General features: G+C 38.0%; 1 protein-coding gene across 6 annotated transcripts in view; it reads right to left on the reverse strand.

Moving 5' to 3' along the window:
* LOC110602407 (arabinosyltransferase XEG113) overlaps nt 1-18918 on the reverse strand; it is a 43055-nt gene that overhangs the window by 20031 nt on the left and 4106 nt on the right. For 3 of the 6 annotated variants that reach the window (XM_021739910.2, XM_021739911.2, XM_021739909.2), the window contains 3 exons: nt 1620-1714; nt 1478-1531; nt 839-879 (listed from right to left, as the gene is read on the reverse strand). In XM_021739910.2, coding sequence (XP_021595602.1) covers nt 839-879; nt 1478-1531; nt 1620-1714 — 190 coding nt within the window. The remainder of the gene's footprint in view (nt 1-838; nt 880-1477; nt 1532-1619; nt 1715-18918) is intronic. The other 3 variants (XM_043951459.1, XM_021739913.2, XM_021739912.2) reach the window with 1 other exon arrangement.

An 18918-nucleotide genomic window follows, 5' to 3' on the forward strand; every position in this document is an offset into this window, starting at 1 on the left:
TCAATACCCGAATCATTAAACACTTGAACCGCGAGGAGATGGAGGAACAACGACGAAAAGGACTTTGTTTTAACTATGATGAACTCTTTGTTCGAGAACATTAGTGCAAGAAATTATTCTGGCTAGATTTAGCAAATGATGATCGGACAACCGTCGGCTCTAGCATCGCCAGCTCTTCAGCATCCTTCCTAGGTGAGCGGTGAGAGACAAATGTCACCCTATATAGGTAACCTAAAGAACAGCACAAATGGAGCCCTATGCCTCCAAACAAAACAGAAGAAAGGAAAAAAAATTCAAATCTTTTGTAGAAGAAGCTCCGATACCATGTAGAAGAGTAATCTTTGTTGTGTATTTTACAATAGAGATTACAGCATATTTATACATGAAAAACCTTATCTAGAAAGGAAAGGAAATCCTTTTATCAAGCCTATGATCATGCAATCCCCAAGATTAAGCAACTAATACATCTATCAATATTTACTTCCTATATCAACATATTTACTTCCTATAACAAAACCATTAACAAAATCTGCTTCATTGTTCAAACTGGTTCGTGGCCAAGTCTATTAGATGCTGCTCACTATGCTTGCCTGAGTAAGGAGCTAGTAAATGAAATACTTATTTTACATCACTCTTCTTCCTCTGCTTCCCTCATTTCTCCACTCGTATTTGTAAAAGCTTATGCTTTTTGCCCTAATAGGAGCAACGGGTGCATTTCATAATAAGTATCTCGTGATATGCCTCCTTTGTCTCTCCTTTCTATAATTAAGAATTGAATTATAACAAGTAACGGGAAATAAAATAGAAGAACTAAATATCAAGTGAGCGAGGTGGGTACCTCAGGCACCTAGCACTTGCACCTTGCATCACCCAGCTTGCCTTTGACAATTTAGCATGAATAGTGTAAGATTTTGACCAAACACTCGTCTCAAAGCCACTAGACACTTTGCCTTAATTTTTTTGGTCTTAAAACTAGAAAGCATTTAATGTGATGAATAAAAAATGAAGATATCTATTCAATTCATTTCGCCTTCTTCCTAAAAAGATAAAAAGAAAGGAATAGGGAAAAGCTTATATTTCAACGAATCACACGTAGAGATATGGATAACACACAAAGAGTTAATGGTATTTCATAACTAATCGATTGAGCAGCAGCTCGTAAACCACCCAAAAAGGAATATTTATTATTTGATCCATATCCTGACATAAGAAGTCCGATGGGAGCAATACTTGAAATGGCAATCCATAAAAAACACCAATATTTAGATCAGTTAAAACAAGGTGATAGCCAAAAGGAATTACCGAATAGCTTTTACCATTTAACCATGAAAATACTTGAAAGTCTGAATACAAGTATGGAAGTTATTAAAAGAAAAAAAAACTCAGTTATCATAAGAGAAAACAGACTTCCACGACAGTGAAAATCTATGACAACAACAAAATAAGCCAATAAGCATGCAGGATTGGAATCTCTTACCAATACACGATTTAACAAGGAAGCAATTGCAAGTGCTGTCCTTATTTGTTTAATCTGAACAAAGTCAAAACAACATAAAGTATTAACCAGGTAGTATGGAAATATTGGCAGGCACAAGTATTAAAAAGTTAAGCAGACATGCCTGGTGATTAATCAGGGAAAAGTGGGATTCAAGACTGTGCTCCCCTTCGAGTAACAAACTCTTTGGAATAGATGGCTTAAATGACAAAAACCCCCCTGCATATATTCCCATGAAATGTTAGAAAGCAGAATATTTCTGAAAAGGTCAAACTTCAACCATTAAATAATAGCAGGTCCAAATAAGCAAGCCAATATCTGTAAAACTGCCATATCTTGTGTTAATTGACAGTTTGGCATGAACTTGGCTGCCAAGGAAGAAATTAGGATCAATTTTCTTATAAGGAAAATTAAGGCTTCTTTTCATTAAAATGAGAAAATACAAGAGTAGTTGCAGATGTGATGAACTTGAAATCTTCAAATGAGATGACAATCTCCAACCATTAACTGAAAGCAGATGCTAAAATACATACATAAACATGTCATGGTGGACTTCTTGAGTGAATTATTTGTTAGTAGCTGCTATTCCAGAATTTCAATAATAACCAACTATTCCCCTCCTAATATTCTTCTTATAACCTCCCTGTCCCATTCCCATCTTGTTGACCAACATAGGAGGTTTCTAATTAGGAGGATTTAGATCTTTGGGATACTAATTAAACTTGATTATAGGGATTTTATTTTTATTGTAAATATTCCTAAATTAGGTTGATTTTTTGTATATAAATACTCAAACCTTGTAAGATCAATTCAATTGGAATAAAATTAAAAGGGTAAACTGTAATTTAGTCCCTCTAGTTTAGTGAAATGTAACTTTTTGTCCCTCTGTTTTAAAAAATCTTCAATTTAGTCACGGTGATTTTTAAAAACTATGACATTAGTCCCTCCCGTTAGATTTTCAGTTAAATCACCGTTAATTTTAGTTAAAAAGACTAAAATACCCATTCTCTTTCCTTCCTCTTCCTCCTCTTCTTCTTCTCCTTCCCGATCTCCTTCTCCTTCTGCTTCTTCTCCTTCCCGGTCTCCTTCTTCTTCTTCTTCTCCTACCAAAAAGATGAAGCAAGAACAGAACCCCGAGGTGAAGATGGTGGAGTGGTTGAAAATCTTTAATCTTTCTTGTTTTTGTTAGTTTCTCTCTTGTTCTTGCTTATTTGCAAAGGAAGCTGTGCTGGGTTGAGTTTTAAGATAAGAATCAGTTTAGAGAGAGAGAGAGAGAGAGGTTTGGGGATTTGATGCGTTAGATTTGTCACAAAATGCACTCACTGGTAGCTTACCTCCAAGCCTGTTTCAGCTTCAGAACCTGACAAAGCTTCTCTTAATTGCTAACGACATTTCCGGTTGGATTCCTCCTGAGGTGGGAAACTGTGTCTCTCTTATTCGTCTTCGGCTTGTTAATAACAGAATCAGTGGAGAAATTCCAAAAGAAATCGGGCTCCTGAAAAACCTCAGTTTCCTCGACTTGTCTGAAAACCATATTGGTGGAACGCTGCCAGCAGAAATTGGCAATTGCAATGAGCTGCAGATGCTGAACTTAAGCAACAATACCCTTCGAGGCACTCTGCCTAGCTCTTTATCTTCTTTGAATTTGAGTTGGAATGCACTCACTGGGACGATTCCAACCCAGATTTCTGCTCTGAACAAATTATCCATTCTTGATCTCTCACACAATGAACTGGAAGGAGATCTGATGGCACTTGCAGGACTCGAAAATCTTGTTTCTCTAAACATCTCTCACAATAATTTCACAGGCTATCTTCCCGACAACAAGCTTTTCCAACAGTTATCAAAAACAGAAATGGCAGGAAACCAGGGACTGTGTTCTAAGGGTCGAGACTCATGTTTCCTTAGAAAAGCCACATCGATGAGCATGTCAAATAACAGTAAATTGAAGAGATCACATAGACTTAAACTTGTCATTGCATTGCTTATCACCTTAACTATAGCAATGGCAATTTTTGGAGCAATTGCAGTTTTCAGAGCTCGGAAACTGATGAGAGATGATTGCGAATCCGAGATGGGAGGGGATTCATGGCCTTGGCACTTCACCCCATTTTAGAAGCTAAATTTTTCAGTAGAATGTAGAAGGATAATATTTGTTGTATTTCACAATAGAGATTACAATCTATTTATACATGAGAGATGGTATCTAAATAGGAAGGAAAATCAAGTCTATGATTATACAATCCCTAGGATTAAGCAACTGACCCATCTATCAATATTTACTTCCTATATTAACATATTTACTTTCTATAACTTATAACACTCCCCCTCAAGTTGGATCATAAATGTTAATCATGCCCAACTTGTTACATATATAATCGACTCGAGTCCCATTTAGAGCTTTAGTGAAAATATCTCCTAATTGTTCTCCAGTTCGGATATGTTCTGTTGATATTATCTTTTGTTGAACCTTTTCACGAACAAAATGACAATCAATCTCGATGTGTTTGGTCCTCTCGTGAAATACTGGATTGGAGGCAATGTGGATAGCTGCTTGATTATCACACCACAACTTAGCAGGCACCGAATTTGAAAACCCAACTTCTTCCAACAGTTGACGTACCCACAAGATTTCACAAACGGCTTGTGCCATGGCTCGATATTCAGATTCAGCACTAGAACGGGAGACCACATTTTGCTTCTTACTTTTCCATGAGACCAAGTTACCTCCCACAAAAACACAATACCCAGTAGTTGACCTCCTATCAACTTTCGAGCCTGCCCAATCAGCATCAGAAAAGCATTCAATATTTGAGTGCCCATAGTTACCATAGAATAGGCCTCGCCCTGGGGCCCCTTTAAGGTAACAAAGAATCTGTCCCAGAGCATCCCACTGGGCAACAGTAGGAGAGGACATAAACTGACTTACCACACTCACTGAATATGCAATATCAGGACGAGTCACAGTCAAATAATTCAGCTTACCAACTAATCTTCTGTACCTTCCAGGATCTGCAAATGGCTCACTGTCTTCTGTGGTAAGTTGAAGGTTAGGGGTCATTGGGGTACTACACGGCTTAACACCCAATTTTCCTGTTTCTGCCAACAAATCAAGAACATATTTTCTTTGAGATAAGAAGATGCCTTTCTTACACCGCATAACTTCAATTCCCAAGAAATATTTCAAGGAACCCAAATCCTTTGTATGAAACTGTGTTTTAAGAAATTCTTTTAGGGATGTGATGCCAGCAATGTCACTTCCTGTAATAACGATATCATCCACATATACTACAAGCAGAATTACTCCACTATCAGAATTTCTATAAAACACTGAGTGATCACACTTACTCATCTTCATTCCAAACTGTTGGACCACCTCACTAAACCTGCCAAACCATGCTCGAGGACTCTGTTTCAAGCCATAAAGGGATTTTCGAAGTCTACAAACCTTACCTGACTCCCCCTGAGCAACAAAACCAGGTGGTTGCTCAATATAAACCTCCTCCTGAAGATCACCATGAAGAAAAGCATTTTTAATATCCAGTTGATGCAAGGGCCAATCATGAGTAGCCGCCAAGGAAATAAACAATCGGACAGATGCGAGCTTGGCAACTGGAGAGAATGTATCAGAATAGTCAACTCCATAAGTTTGTGCATAACCTTTGGCCACTAAACGGGCCTTGAGGCGAGCAATAGATCCATCAGGGTTTACTTTTACTGCAAACACCCATTTGCACCCAATAGCCCGCTTTCCTGGGGGCAAGGACATCAACTCCCAAGTACCATTAGTGTCAAGGGCCATCATTTCCTCTTCCATTGCAGCACGCCAACCAGGATGGGACAAAGCCTCAATAACAGTTTTGGGAATTGAAATAGAATCTAAAGCAGTGACAAAACAACAAGAAGAGGAGGATAATTGATCATAAGAGACACAAGATGAAATAGGATAAGTGCAAGTACGTTTACCTTTGCGAAGAGCAATGGGCAAATCCAAATCAGACGGTGAAGGATCAGTGGGAGCAGGATCTGTCGACGAAGAAGCAGGTAGCGGAACGGAGTCAGAGTCCTCTAAGCGTCTGGAATACACATGAAAGATGGGAGGGCGACCTGGCACATGAGCGAAAGGTGTAGGAGTAGTCTGAGGAGACAAAGAGCGAACAGTGTATAACAAGAGGTCATCTTCCTCCCCCTCGGTGTTATAAACAGATGATGGCGGAAAAAATGGAGTGGACTCAATGAATGTTACATCCGCAGACACAAGATACCGATTCAGATCAGGAGAAAAACAACGATACCCTTTCTGACGTCGAGAGCAGCCAAGGAAGACACATTTGAGTGATTTAGGATCCAATTTAGTAACCTGTGGACGAACATCACGAACAAAACATGTACAACCAAACATACGTGGCTCAATAGGAAACAAAGATTTAGTGGGAAACAAAATGTTATAAGGGATATCACCATGAAGGATGGAGGAAGGCATGCGATTGATCAAAAAACAAGCAGTGGATACAGCATCAGCCCAAAAACATTTAGGTACCTTCATTTGGAATAAGAGAGCTCTGGCTACTTCAAGAAGATGTCGATTTTTTCTTTCAGCAACTCCATTTTGTGAAGGAGTGGCAACACAAGATGACTGATGAAGAATCCCTTTTTGTAACAAATAAGATTGAAATTCCCCAGAGAGATACTCTTTAGCATTATCACTTTGCAATATACGGATGGAAGTATTGAATTGGGTTTGGATTTCAGCATAAAATGCACAAAAAACAGAAAATAATTCTGAACGACTCTTCATTAAAAATAACCAAGTAGTACGAGAGAAATCATCAACAAAAGTAACAAAATACTTAAAGCCAGACTTAGACACAACAGGACAAGAACCCCAAACATCTGAATGTACTAACTCAAAGGGGGACGAAGCCCGTTTATTGACTCGAGGCAGTGTAGGTAAACGATGATGTTTGGCAAATTGACAAGACTCACAATCTAGAGTAGACAAAGAATGAAACTGTGGATATAACTTCTTTAAAACTGAGAGAGAAGGATGCCCCAAACGACAATGAACATCAAAAGGTGTTAAACGCGTGGAGCATACCAGAGATCGAGGAGATCGAGGTAGTTGCTGATCCAAGACGTAAAGACCCTCTGACTCACTCCCTCTACCAATAATCTGCTTCGTCGAAAGATCCTGAAAAACACAGTGATCAGGAAAGAATGAGACACAACAATTCAATGCACGAGTGAGTTTACTAACGGAAAGCAAATTAAATGCGAACTTAGGGAGACATAACACAGAGGATACAGAAAGAGAAGGGGTTAAGTTGACATGACCAGAACCAATGACAGAAGATTTAGTGCCATCAGCAAGAGTAACATAAGAAGGTGATGTACGAGACTCAAGATTGGACAAAAGGGTAGAATTACCTGACATATGATCGGTAGCACCAGAATCAATAACCCATTTTGAGGATGAAGACACAAGACATGTAGTAGAGTTACCTGACTCGGCAATTGCAGTGATAGAGGAGGAATTAGAGGATTTTAGAGATGCCTGGTATTGGACGAATTGTGCATACTCATCTGCAGATATCAAAATTCCTTGATTGGAAGATCCATTCAATTTGTGTTCCGTGATTTTAGTCATCATAGGAATCACATCAGTTACGGTGGTGGTTTTCACTTCAACCATGACAACAAACCCAAAACGACAGCAACAAAAGAAACACAGAATCAGAAAACAGTACCCGGCATGAACAGTACCGATGAACAGTACCACGTGAGCAGTACTCGTGAACAGTGTCGATGAACAGTACTCGTGAACAGTACCGATGAACAGTACCCGTGAACAGTACCGTGAACAGTTCCGATGAACAGTACCGATAAAAACACCTCCCCCAAAATCCGAACGGCAAATAAACCTCAGATCTGACAAGGGAACGATGTGGCGACTCCAGCGATGGTGAGATCCAAATATTACCCGTTATGGGTAACCCAAATAAACAGAGCCCTAAGTCTCTAAAAAAAAATTTTTTTTTTTTTTTTTCTTAAAAAAAACTTTGATGGGAGAGAAAAATTAAATCTCTACGAGAAAGGCTCTGATACCATGTAGAAGGATAATATTTGTTGTATTTCACAATAGAGATTACAATCTATTTATACATGAGAGATGGTATCTAAATAGGAAGGAAAATCAAGTCTATGATTATACAATTCCTAGGATTAAGCAACTGACCCATCTATCAATATTTACTTCCTATATTAACATATTTACTTTCTATAACTTATAACATAGAACAAGTTCTGAAATGCCTAGTGGAAGCCAATGTAATTGGGAAGGGATGTTCAGGAATAGTGTATCGTGCAGAACTAGAAAATGGAGAAGTCATTGCAGTTAAGAAGCTGTGGCCAACAACAATGGCTGCAGAGAAAGACTCTCAAAATGACAGGTTAGACATTAGGGGAGTTCGGGATTCCTTCTCCACTGAAGTAAAAACCCTAGGTTCTATCCGACACAAGAATATTGTCAGATTCTTGGGTTGCTGTTGGAATCGAAACACAAGATTGCTTATATACAATTATATGCCAAATGAAAGCCTAGGCAGTCTCCTCCATGAAAGAAGTGGAGGTTGCTTGGAATGGGAAGTGAGGTACCGAATCATCCTGGAAGCAGCACAAGGCCTTGCTTATTTACACCATGCTTATCGGGAAGAAGAAGATCGGGAAGAAGAAGAAGGAGATCGAAAAAGAGAAGAAGAAGAAGAAGAAGAAGAAGAGGAAGAAGAAGGAGAGAGAATGGATATTTTAGTCTTTTTAACTAAAATTAACGGTGATTTAACTGAAAATCTAACGGGAGGGACTAATGTCATAGTTTTTAAAAATCACAATGACTAAATTAAAGATTTTTTAAAACAGAGGGACAAAAGGTTACATTTCACTAAATCAGAGGGACTAAATTACAGTTTACCCAAATTAAAAATTCCTCCCACATGGTATCAAAGCCTTGTCACCTTAATTGACATAGGTCTCAAATCTATCACAAAGGGTTAACTAATAGCTCAAGCTTCTAGGCGACTATATCAAGGGAGTTGTTCGACACCACCCATCCCGAAGGAAAGAACATCCAATTTCCGACCAATCCCCAACGATGCGACCCCGCTCCGAGCATGCACATGACCTTACACACTGCCACAGCCCTCTGCGTGCGTCTCCTTTCACGTGCCAACGCGTGAGCTTTTCTCTAACATCCTTTTCCAGCAGCGCTCCTTTTCGACACATCGCGCCTTTGATCGGCCTAGTTCTATGACCTGGTTCTCCTTTCTTGCTTTTCGAGGAGTTTTAACAGTAACTTTGTCTCCCATCTAATATGTTCCTTTCTCTTTGTATTGTTGGCCCATTTTCCTATAAAATGACAGATAAGAAAAACACTAATGCAAGTAATGTAAGTGTTTTCAACATTGCTCTATGGATTATTAATTTCGGAGCAAATAGACATATAACGGGCTTCTCTTAAGGCTTTCTTAATTACCTTCCATATCTACAAAAGAATATGGTCATAATAGCCAATAACTCTCTCACTCCCGTCTCTGGAACCGAATCAATTATTTGTACTTCCAATATTAAGATTTCCTTTGTTCTTCATGTTTCTCATTTCCATATTAATCTTTTATCTGACAGTGTTGTTACTAAATCTATTAACTGCAAAGTTAAATTTTTTTTCTGACCGATGTATTATTTAGGACCTTCAAACCGAAAAGAGAATTGGCAACAATAGACTGCACGATGGGTTATATATGTTGGCAGGAAATCTAGGTTCGAATTCATATCAAGCTTCTTTTGGAAAGAATAAAACTTTTATCCTGACTTATTTTCTAAGGTTCAGTGTAATTCTTCAATTTGTAATGCTTGTGAATATGCTAAGCATACGAGAAACACTTACCCTTTGAGTAATAATAGGACTACAATCTCGTTATTGACTATCCATTTCGACATTTGAAGGCCTACTCAGACCGCCTCTCTATCCGATAATTGCTGGTTTGTTCTTTTCATTGATTGTTGCACCCAAATGACTTGGACTTATTTGATAAAGATAAAGAGTAATGTATCTTCCAGCTTTCTATCTTTTCACAAGACGATTTGTACTCAATTTAATGTTAAGATAAAAGTTTTTAGAACCGATAATGGCACATAATATATGGATAGTCGTTTTATTGCTTATCTAGAGTCTAATGGGATCCTACATCAAACTTGTTGTCCTTACATTACTGTCCAAAGTGGTATTGCTGAAAGAAAAAATAGGCACCTGTAGGGAGTAGTCAGATCTCTCCTTTTCACCGTGAATCTTCCAAAACCTATTAGACAGATACAGCCTTAGTTTATCTTATTAATAAAATATCTCTCTAAAGAATTTTAAGGAATTTTAAAGTATTTTTATATTTCACTCTTAATCTTTACGATTGGTTTACATGACTATTTATACACAAAAAATAATAATTAAATAGGAAACAAATAATCAAATAATAACTACAAAAATAAATAAGCATCCTAATCAAATCAAATCATATCCCTAAAATCAGCAAATAAGTCAACACTCCCTCTCAAATTAGTGCATAGATGTCGCACATGCCCAACTTACAAATCAGATTATGGTAGATCTTATTGTTGAACCCTTTAGTAAACATATCCGCAAGTTGGCCGCTATAAGTCACATGAACTAAGCTCAAGACACCGTCTGTTAATTTCTCTTTAATGAAGTGCCGATCAATCTTAATGTGTTTCGTTCGGTCATGTTGGACTAGATTTTGTGCTATGGCAGCTCTATTGTCACAATACAAAGTTATCTTGTCTCTCTCGGGCAACCTCAACTACTCCAATAACTTCTGCAACTATAAGAGTTCACACACACCTTGGACCATTACTCCGTATTCTGCTTCAGCACTTGACCGAGCAACAAACAATTTATTATTTGCTCCTCCAGGTGACAAGGTTCCCTCCCACAACTGTGCAATAACCAGAGGTGTATCTCCTATCATCGAGAGATCCTGCCCAATCTGCATCTGTAAAGTTTCAACTTGGAGGTGACCATATTTAGAGTAAAGAAACCCTTTCGACTTTAGGTATCTCAAGATGCGAAGTACAGCCTGCATATGAGTCTCGCGAGAGTCATGCATGAATTGATTGACTAAACTAACAGTATAGGTTATATCCGATCGAGTGTGTAAGATAAATCAACCTTCCTACCGATCTCTGATATCTTCTAATATCCACAAACTCATCAATTCCTGCTTGCATCTTGTGGTTACTTTCAACGGGAGATTCTGTTGGTTTACATCTCAACATACCAGTTTCTTCTAAAAGATCCATAGATGAAGATTCCTTTTTCTAATCTAGCCACCTCAATACCTAGGAAATATTACAGTTTTCCTAGATATTTGATTTCAATTTCCTAAGCCAACAACCTTTTAAGTTGAGCCATTTCCTTTTTGTCATCACCTATTACGACTATATCATCAACATACACAATAAAAAGAGTGATCTTACCCTTGTAATGTTTGATAAACAGAGTATGATCAGCATTGCTCTGTTGGTAGCCAAAGGACATCCTGACTCTGCTAAACCTGTCAAACCAAGCTCTGAGAGATTGTTTTAGCCCATACAAAGCCTTTTTCAACCTGCATACCTTTCCTTGTGCCTTCTCATCAGCGAACCCAGGAGGGATCTCCATAAACATTTTTTCCTCTAAATCTCCATAGAGAAAAGCATTCTTCACATCAAACTGTTGTAAGTCCAAGTCCAAGTTGGCTACACAAGATAATAGAACTCTGATTGAGTTCATTTTTGCAACTGGGGCAAATGTCTCTTGATAATCCACTCCATGGGTTTGGGTGAATCCTTTAGCAACCAATCTGGCCTTAAATCGTTCGATTGTACCATCAGCTTTGTATTTCACTGTTAACACCCACTTACAGCCAACAACTTTCTTCCCAGGTGGAAGACTAACAAACTCCTAGGTCTCATTTTTTGCCAATGTTTTCATCTCTTCAATCATTGCTTCCTTCCATTTACGATCTGTAAGAGGTTCCTTCTAATCCTGTGGAATAGACACAGAGAAAATAGACAAGGCAAAGGCTCTATAGAAGAGAGACAAATATTTATAAGAAACAAAGTTTAAAATAGGGTGTTTAGTACAAGATCTGACCCCTTTCTTTGTGCAATAGGTTTATCTAAGTCATTGGAGCATTCAAGAGTTGTGGATAACTCAACAGAAGAAGATTTTTTACTCTAAGTGGACTGCATAATGGCTTCTTCTGCCTTGTCTCTCCTTAAATACCTCCTCAAATCTGACTTGTCCAAACGTCTAATTCTCTCCCCCTAATTAGACATCTCCTCGTCTACCAGAACTCGAACTCTCTAACTGAACCATATCATTCAAAATCACATAATTTGGGATCACCTCTTTTTGCTCATTATTCCCCCTTGAAGAGGTGAGTGGGTGGTACTAAGGTAGGGTTCAGTTTCTCGGAAGGTAACATCCATACTGACAAAGCATTTCCTAGATGGAGGGTGATAACACTTGTATCCCTTCTGTATCGGAAAATACCCAACAAACACATTTTAAGGCCTTGGGGTCCAATTTTCCCACCATTCTAGTATGGACAAAGCAAGCACACCCACATACTTTGGTGAAACAATGTATGAATTCTTTCCTTTTAAAATCTCCAAATGACTCATAAAGTCAAGGACCTTGAAGGGCATTCTATTGATAAGATAAACAGATATAAGGACTGCATCTCCCCAATATGCTTTGAGTAGGTTCATGGTAAACATAAGAGATCGAGCTACCTCCAATAGATGTCTGTTTTTCCTTTCAGCAACGCCATTTTGTGCACTAGTATAAGGACAACTCGTCTGGTGTACAATCCCATTATTCTCCAAATAGGCAGAAAAACTACTATCCATGTCTTTTCTTTCATTGTCAGTTCTCAAAATTTTCACCTTAGTATCAAATTGAGAATAAATCATCTTATGAAAGGATTGAAAACAAGAAAAGACATCACTTTTAACTTCAATCAAATAGACCAAAGTCATTCGAGTGCAATAATCAATAAAGGTGACAAACCATCGAGTACTAGATAAGGAGACAGTTTGAGTGGGCCCCCAAACATCAAAATGAATAGCTACTATTGAATCCGACATCGGTTGTGGAAAGGGGTAATGTGCCCCTTATATGGGCCATAGGCACTCCTCCCCCTTGAGCTAGCTTTTGGGATGAGTTAGGCCTGGCCCAAATTTAACATGATATCAGAGCCTCCCCATCCGATGTTGGGCCTCTCATAAATGTGTCACGCACCAGTAAAAATTCTAGGCATGGGGGATGTGTTGAATCCCACATCGCTTGTGGAAAGGGGTAATGTGCCTCCATAAGCACTCCTCCTCCTTGAGCTAGCTTTTGGGGTGAGTTAGACCTGACCTAAATTTAACAGTTACAAAACGAATTTGGCTTTTATTATGACTCAAAGGATAGGAGGTTCTAATGTGCTTAGCATACTCACAAGCATAAAGAACCAAACTCAGTTCTAGCAAACAAACTAGGATAATGTTTTTCTAAGACAAAAAATGATGAATGCCATAACCGCTTATGCCACTATATTATTTCTTGATTGACATCCTTATTTTCTCCAAAACAAGCTTGAAATATAGGAAAACTTGGATCACCTTCCAACATGTATAAGTCATCATGCAACCTACTATTGTCAATCCTTTTCCCTATGAGAAAATCTTGAATAACACAATGATCAGGAAATCAATTTTACAGTTAAGAGCATAGGTGATAGCACTAACTGATAAAAGGTTGATAGGAAAGTGGGGAACATAAAGGACAGATGATAATTTAATATTGGGTGTGCAAATAACAGAACCTGTTCCGGATATGGAAGTAAAAAAAGTCATCAGCAATTCTGACACTATTTTTGGTTAGAGAAGGAAAATAGTTGAGAAAACCTTTAGAAGAGCTTGTCATGTATCTATTCACACTAGAATCAATAATCCATGGAATATTATCAAGAGAGGAAGCATTACCTGACTTTACAAAGTTAGATGTGGCACTAGAGGACGAAGAGGTATCAATATGAGACATGAGGCGCTTGAGACTCTGAATTTCATTAGGAGAAAGGAATTCAACTTGTTGTTGTCTCCTTAAAGGTCTCCTCCACAGTTTCTGCTAAATTAGCTTGAGTTCTGAAGGTGCCTCGTTTCTCCCTATGGCCTCTAGTGGGAGGACCATGTAACTTCCAACAAGTCTCCTTGGTATGCCTCGATTTCCCACAATAGTCAATGCAAGTAATCTTTCTCAAAATTAGGAGGTTGCAGTGTGCTCAAACTAGTAGCCAACCCAACATTTTCAACTGATGTAGTATAAAGCATAGCATGTCGACGACTTTCCTCTTGTTGAACATGGGCGTGGGCCTCTTCTAGAGAAGGAAAATGATTTCTTCCCAACACTTGAACTCAAATTGGATCATATTCATTATTTAACCCTGCAAGAAAATCATAGACCACTCCTTTTCAGTCATTCTCCGAAATTTGACTGCATCTCCAGTGCAGTCTGCCTGGAAGTCATGATAGTAATCAAGTTCCTGCCATAAGCCACATAACTCAGAATAAAATTGGAAGATAGTCATTTCTCCTTGCTTAATACGATGGATCTCATTTTGAATATCATAAATTTAAGCACCATTCCTAATCTTGGAATAAGTTAAAGACAAGGCCTTCGATATTTTTATAGTAGTATCAATCAACAAATAGGACTTAGAGATATGAAGTTGCATAGAGTTGAGTAATCATGTCATAACAAGACAATTATCCGAGTCCCATTGAGGAAAATCTATATCACTCTCATCCGGTTGCTTCTTATTACCAATTACATAGCCCTGCAGTCCTCTAGCCTTGATAAACAACAGTCAAGACCTTGACCAAGCAAGATAATTGGTTTCATCAAGTTTTACGGGACTAATTTGCAAGAAAGGATTATCAGAGTTAGTAATCGAAATCATTTTACCTTTTGCCATCGAGACCCTTTTATATTCTGCCAAGGTAAAGACAAATGAACCGTGAAAGAATAGGAGGTACCCAAGATTGTACACACAAGAGAGCCCAACAGAATCACCAAAAGACTGGGTAGCGGCACGAGAAGGCTGGAAAGACGGTCGGAATCTTTGCCGAAGTAATCAGAGCGGCGAAGCAACGTTGGGCGACGTATCACGCACTAGGAAAGGAGTGTGTGAGCCTCATGTGCGGGTTTTTCCAGCGATGGTCTGGCAATTCTCCTAGTGCCAGCAGTGAGAGGGAGAAAGGCTCCTAGATGGGTAGGGTTAGTACCAAAAAGGTAGATCTAGGGTTTTGGAACCCTAAAGAGAAAAAATTGAATTTAAACTCTAAAATCAGGAAAAAGCAAAGTGGTCAAGAAGAAGATGATGAGTGGCTCATTTATAGAATCATATCTGATGGTGAGAACTCTTCAAGTGTGCCTTCTACTGCACAATCTGATGGTAATATTCCTCTTAGGACTCAGCCTCCTGTTAAACCGTCAGTTGTTTAAGTTTACTCTCGGAGACCAGTACTTAATGATCCTACACCAGAGTCTTTTTCGCCATCGAATCCACCACCGAGTGACCTTAACCTCCCATTAGTCTTTGTAAAGGTAAATGACAGTGTAAGTCTACCTATTCTGTTGCTAACTTTCTTTCTTATGATAAACTATCTCCTTCTACCTCTTTAATTGCTTCTCTAGATTCAATTTTCTTACCTAAGACCGTTAAAGAAGTCATAGCCCATTCTGAATGGCGTGATGCAATATTTGAGGAGATCAAGGCTTTAGATGAAAATCATACTTAGAAACTAATTGATTTACCCTCTGGCAAGAAAACTGTGGACTGTAAATGAGTTTTTGCCATCAAAGTCAATCCAAATGGTTCTGTAGCAAAGCTTAAGGCCCGTCTTGTTGCTAAAGGTTATGCACAAACCTATGGCGTTGACTATTCTGACACTTTTTCTCCTGTGGCAAAAATGACCTCGATTCGCTTGTTCATCTCTCTGGCTGTATCTCAGCATTGGCCTTTACACCAGTTAGATATCCAAAATGTTTTTTTTACGTGGTGACCTCTAAGAGGAAGTATGTATGGAGCAACCACCAGGATTTGTTACTTAGGAGTGGAAAAGTCTGCCGCTTGAAGAAATCTTTATATAGTTTGAAATAGAGTCCTCGTGCATGGTTTGGCAAGTTCAGTGAAGTTGTTCAAGAATTTGGATTGAAAAAAAAGCAAGTGTGACCACTCAATCTTCTATAGAAATTCATATACTGGTATTATTCTTCTTGTTGTGTATGTTGATGATATTACTGAAAATGATATTGTAGGGATCTCTTCTCTTAAAAACTACTTGCATACGAGTTTTCATACCAAAGACTTGGGTCAACTTAAGTATTTCTTAAAAGTCAAAGTCTTGAGGAGTAAAAACAGAATTTTCCTATCTTAAAGGAAGTATATCCTTGACTTCCTTGCAGAAACTGGGAAGATGGGAGCTAAACCCTGTAGCATACTAATGATTTCTAATATATATCTCACAAAGGATAATAGAGACCCTTGTGATGATCCAAAGAGGTACAGGAGGATAGTTGGAAAGCTGAATTACCTCATGGTGATGAGTCGGCCAAATATTGCTTTTGCAGTAAGCGTTGTAAACTAGTTCATGTCTGCACCTACAGTTAAACATTGGGCCGCTCTAAAACAAATTCTCTATTATCTAAAGGGGACCTCTAGACTCAATATACTCTACAGTGATCATAGGCATACTGCACTCTAGTGTTTTTCTAATGCAGATTAAGCGGGATCTAAAAGTGATGCTTAAGATTTAGGGATGACTCACCAGATGGAGAAAAGGAAGAGCCATGACACTAAGTAGGCTGCATAAACCAATTGCTCAAAGAAAAGGAATTAGATCTTGCACAAAATACTCTATTTCTAACTTTTTCTCATATGATTCGTCTCCATCTTATAGAGCCTTTGTCTTGTCTATTTTCTCTGTGTCTATCTCACGGGATTAGAAGGAAACTCTCAAAGATTCTAATTGAAAAGGAACATTGATTGAAGAAATGAAAGTCATGGCCAAAAATAAGACCTGGGAGTTGATGTCTCTCCCATCTGGAAAAAATCCAGTTGACTGCAAATGGTTGTTCACTATTTATCAGGCATTACAAGAGTAAAATTACTCTTCTCATAGTCTATATTGATGACATAATAATGACAGGAAATAACACTGAAGAGATGACCCGGCCGAAGAAGCTTTTGGCTCAGGAACTCGAAACTAAAGATCTAGGAAAACTTCAATATTTCCTAGGAATCGAGATTGCTAGATCAAAGAAGGGAATATTTATTTCTCAGAGAAAATATATTCTAAATCTTATGGAAGAAACTGGTATGTTAGGCTGCAAACTAGTAGAAACTCCCATTGAAAGCAATCACAAGTTACAAGCAGAGAGTGGTGAATCAATAGATATTGGCAAATATCAAAGGTAGATATCAAAGGTTGATAGGCAGATCTTTCACATACTCGACCAGACATAGCATATGCAGTTAGCTTAGTCAGTTAATTTATGCATGATCCTCGTGAATCTCACATGCAAGCTGTTTTTTGCATTTTGCGATACTTGAAGTCTGCCCTTGGAAAAAGTCTCCTATTCTCTAAACACGGCCATCTCCACATACACGCATGTACAGATGCAGATTAGGCTAAATCCCTTGATGATAGGAAGTCAACTAGTGGTTACTGCACACTTATGAGAGGAAACCTTATTACTTGGAGAAGCAAAAAGCAAAGTGTTGTTGCTCGATAAGTGCTGATGCTCGATAAGTGCTGAGGCGAAATATAGAGTGATGACACAAGGTGTTTGTGAACTCCTATGGTTGCAAAGATTGTTGGAGGAATTGAAACTGTTGAAGAGGAACAAACTTCTCTTGTACTGTAACGACAAAACTGCCATCAGTATAGCTCACAATCCGGTTCACCATGACCGAACGAAACACATAGAGATTGATTGACACTTCATTAAAAAAAAAAGTTAATAAATGGTGTCTAGAAATTAGATCATGTGATTTTCAATAAACAGTTAGCTAATGTATTTATCAAAAGGCTCAACAATAAGACCTATCACACTTTAGTTTGAAAGTTAGGCATGTGTGATATCTATGCGCCAATTTGAGGGGGAGTGTTGACCAATATAGAAGATTCCTAATTATGAAAATTCAGATCTTTGGATCTTAATTAGGCTTGATTATAGGGCTTGATTATAAAAATTGTATTCTCATTGTAAGTATTCCTAATTAAGGTTGATTCTTTGTGTATAAATATTCAAACCTTGTAAAGATCCATTCAATCGGAATAGAATTAAAATTTTCTCCCAAAATTCTTCATCTTTATTAAAGCTCTAAATGGAACCAAGTTGACTAAATATGTAATAAGTTGGGTATGATTGACATCTTTGCTTCAACTTGATAGGAACAAGTAAGGAATCCAAACAGCAACAACTAATCAAATAGAGACGAAAAAGATGGCAATAGAAAGGAGAAAAGAAATTCTAATTCATATCATAAACTCAAAGAACACAGGTGGATTCAAGATACAAATCTCTAGCTCACACCCTAGCAGTATACTAACTGCCCCCAAGCTAGAAAAATAGCTGGAAGAAAACACAATTTAAAATCATACTCTACTCATCTCTCTCCCCCTCGATTTATAGTACTCTTTTCCACCTTTTCAGCTATCATCACATGCATTTAGGACCTTTTTTTTTCTGTTACAAACTTACAAATTCCTCTAGAATTCTCTAGGATTCTCCAGGCCCTACCCCACAATCCTATCAGAGTGTTATAGAAACTAAATATGTATAGATACGTACTTGATTGTAGGCTTGATCTTAGGGTTATTAGCTTGATTTTAGACTTAATCTAGGGATTCTCTTTCCTTCTTTAGCTAGGACTCTTGCATATGAATTTGCACTATTCTTTTACACAAGATATAGAAAATTCAAAGTTCACACTTTGTTTATTGGTGAAGCTAACTTTGCAATGGAAGAAGATAACTGATCAAAAAATCCAATTGCTTGGTTTATAGGTGGAGCTAACTTTGCAATATAAGAACTTGCTTGATGTTCCTTATTTATCTATTGATGATCTAACTTTAGAAACAATTATCTTTGATGCAAATGAATATTTGGAGATCGAATAGATATCTAGAGACAATAGTGTTGATCTAATTTTGTTTTATTTGATTGTATTTTGGATATTGGTTATTTATCTAGTCAATGGTTACTTTTACATAATTTTATATCTTTGATTTTTTATTTATTTCCATAATGTCTCCGAGCACCC

This window comes from Manihot esculenta, chromosome 15, assembly GCF_001659605.2.
Source record: "Manihot esculenta cultivar AM560-2 chromosome 15, M.esculenta_v8, whole genome shotgun sequence".
Taxonomy (NCBI): domain Eukaryota; kingdom Viridiplantae; phylum Streptophyta; class Magnoliopsida; order Malpighiales; family Euphorbiaceae; genus Manihot; species Manihot esculenta.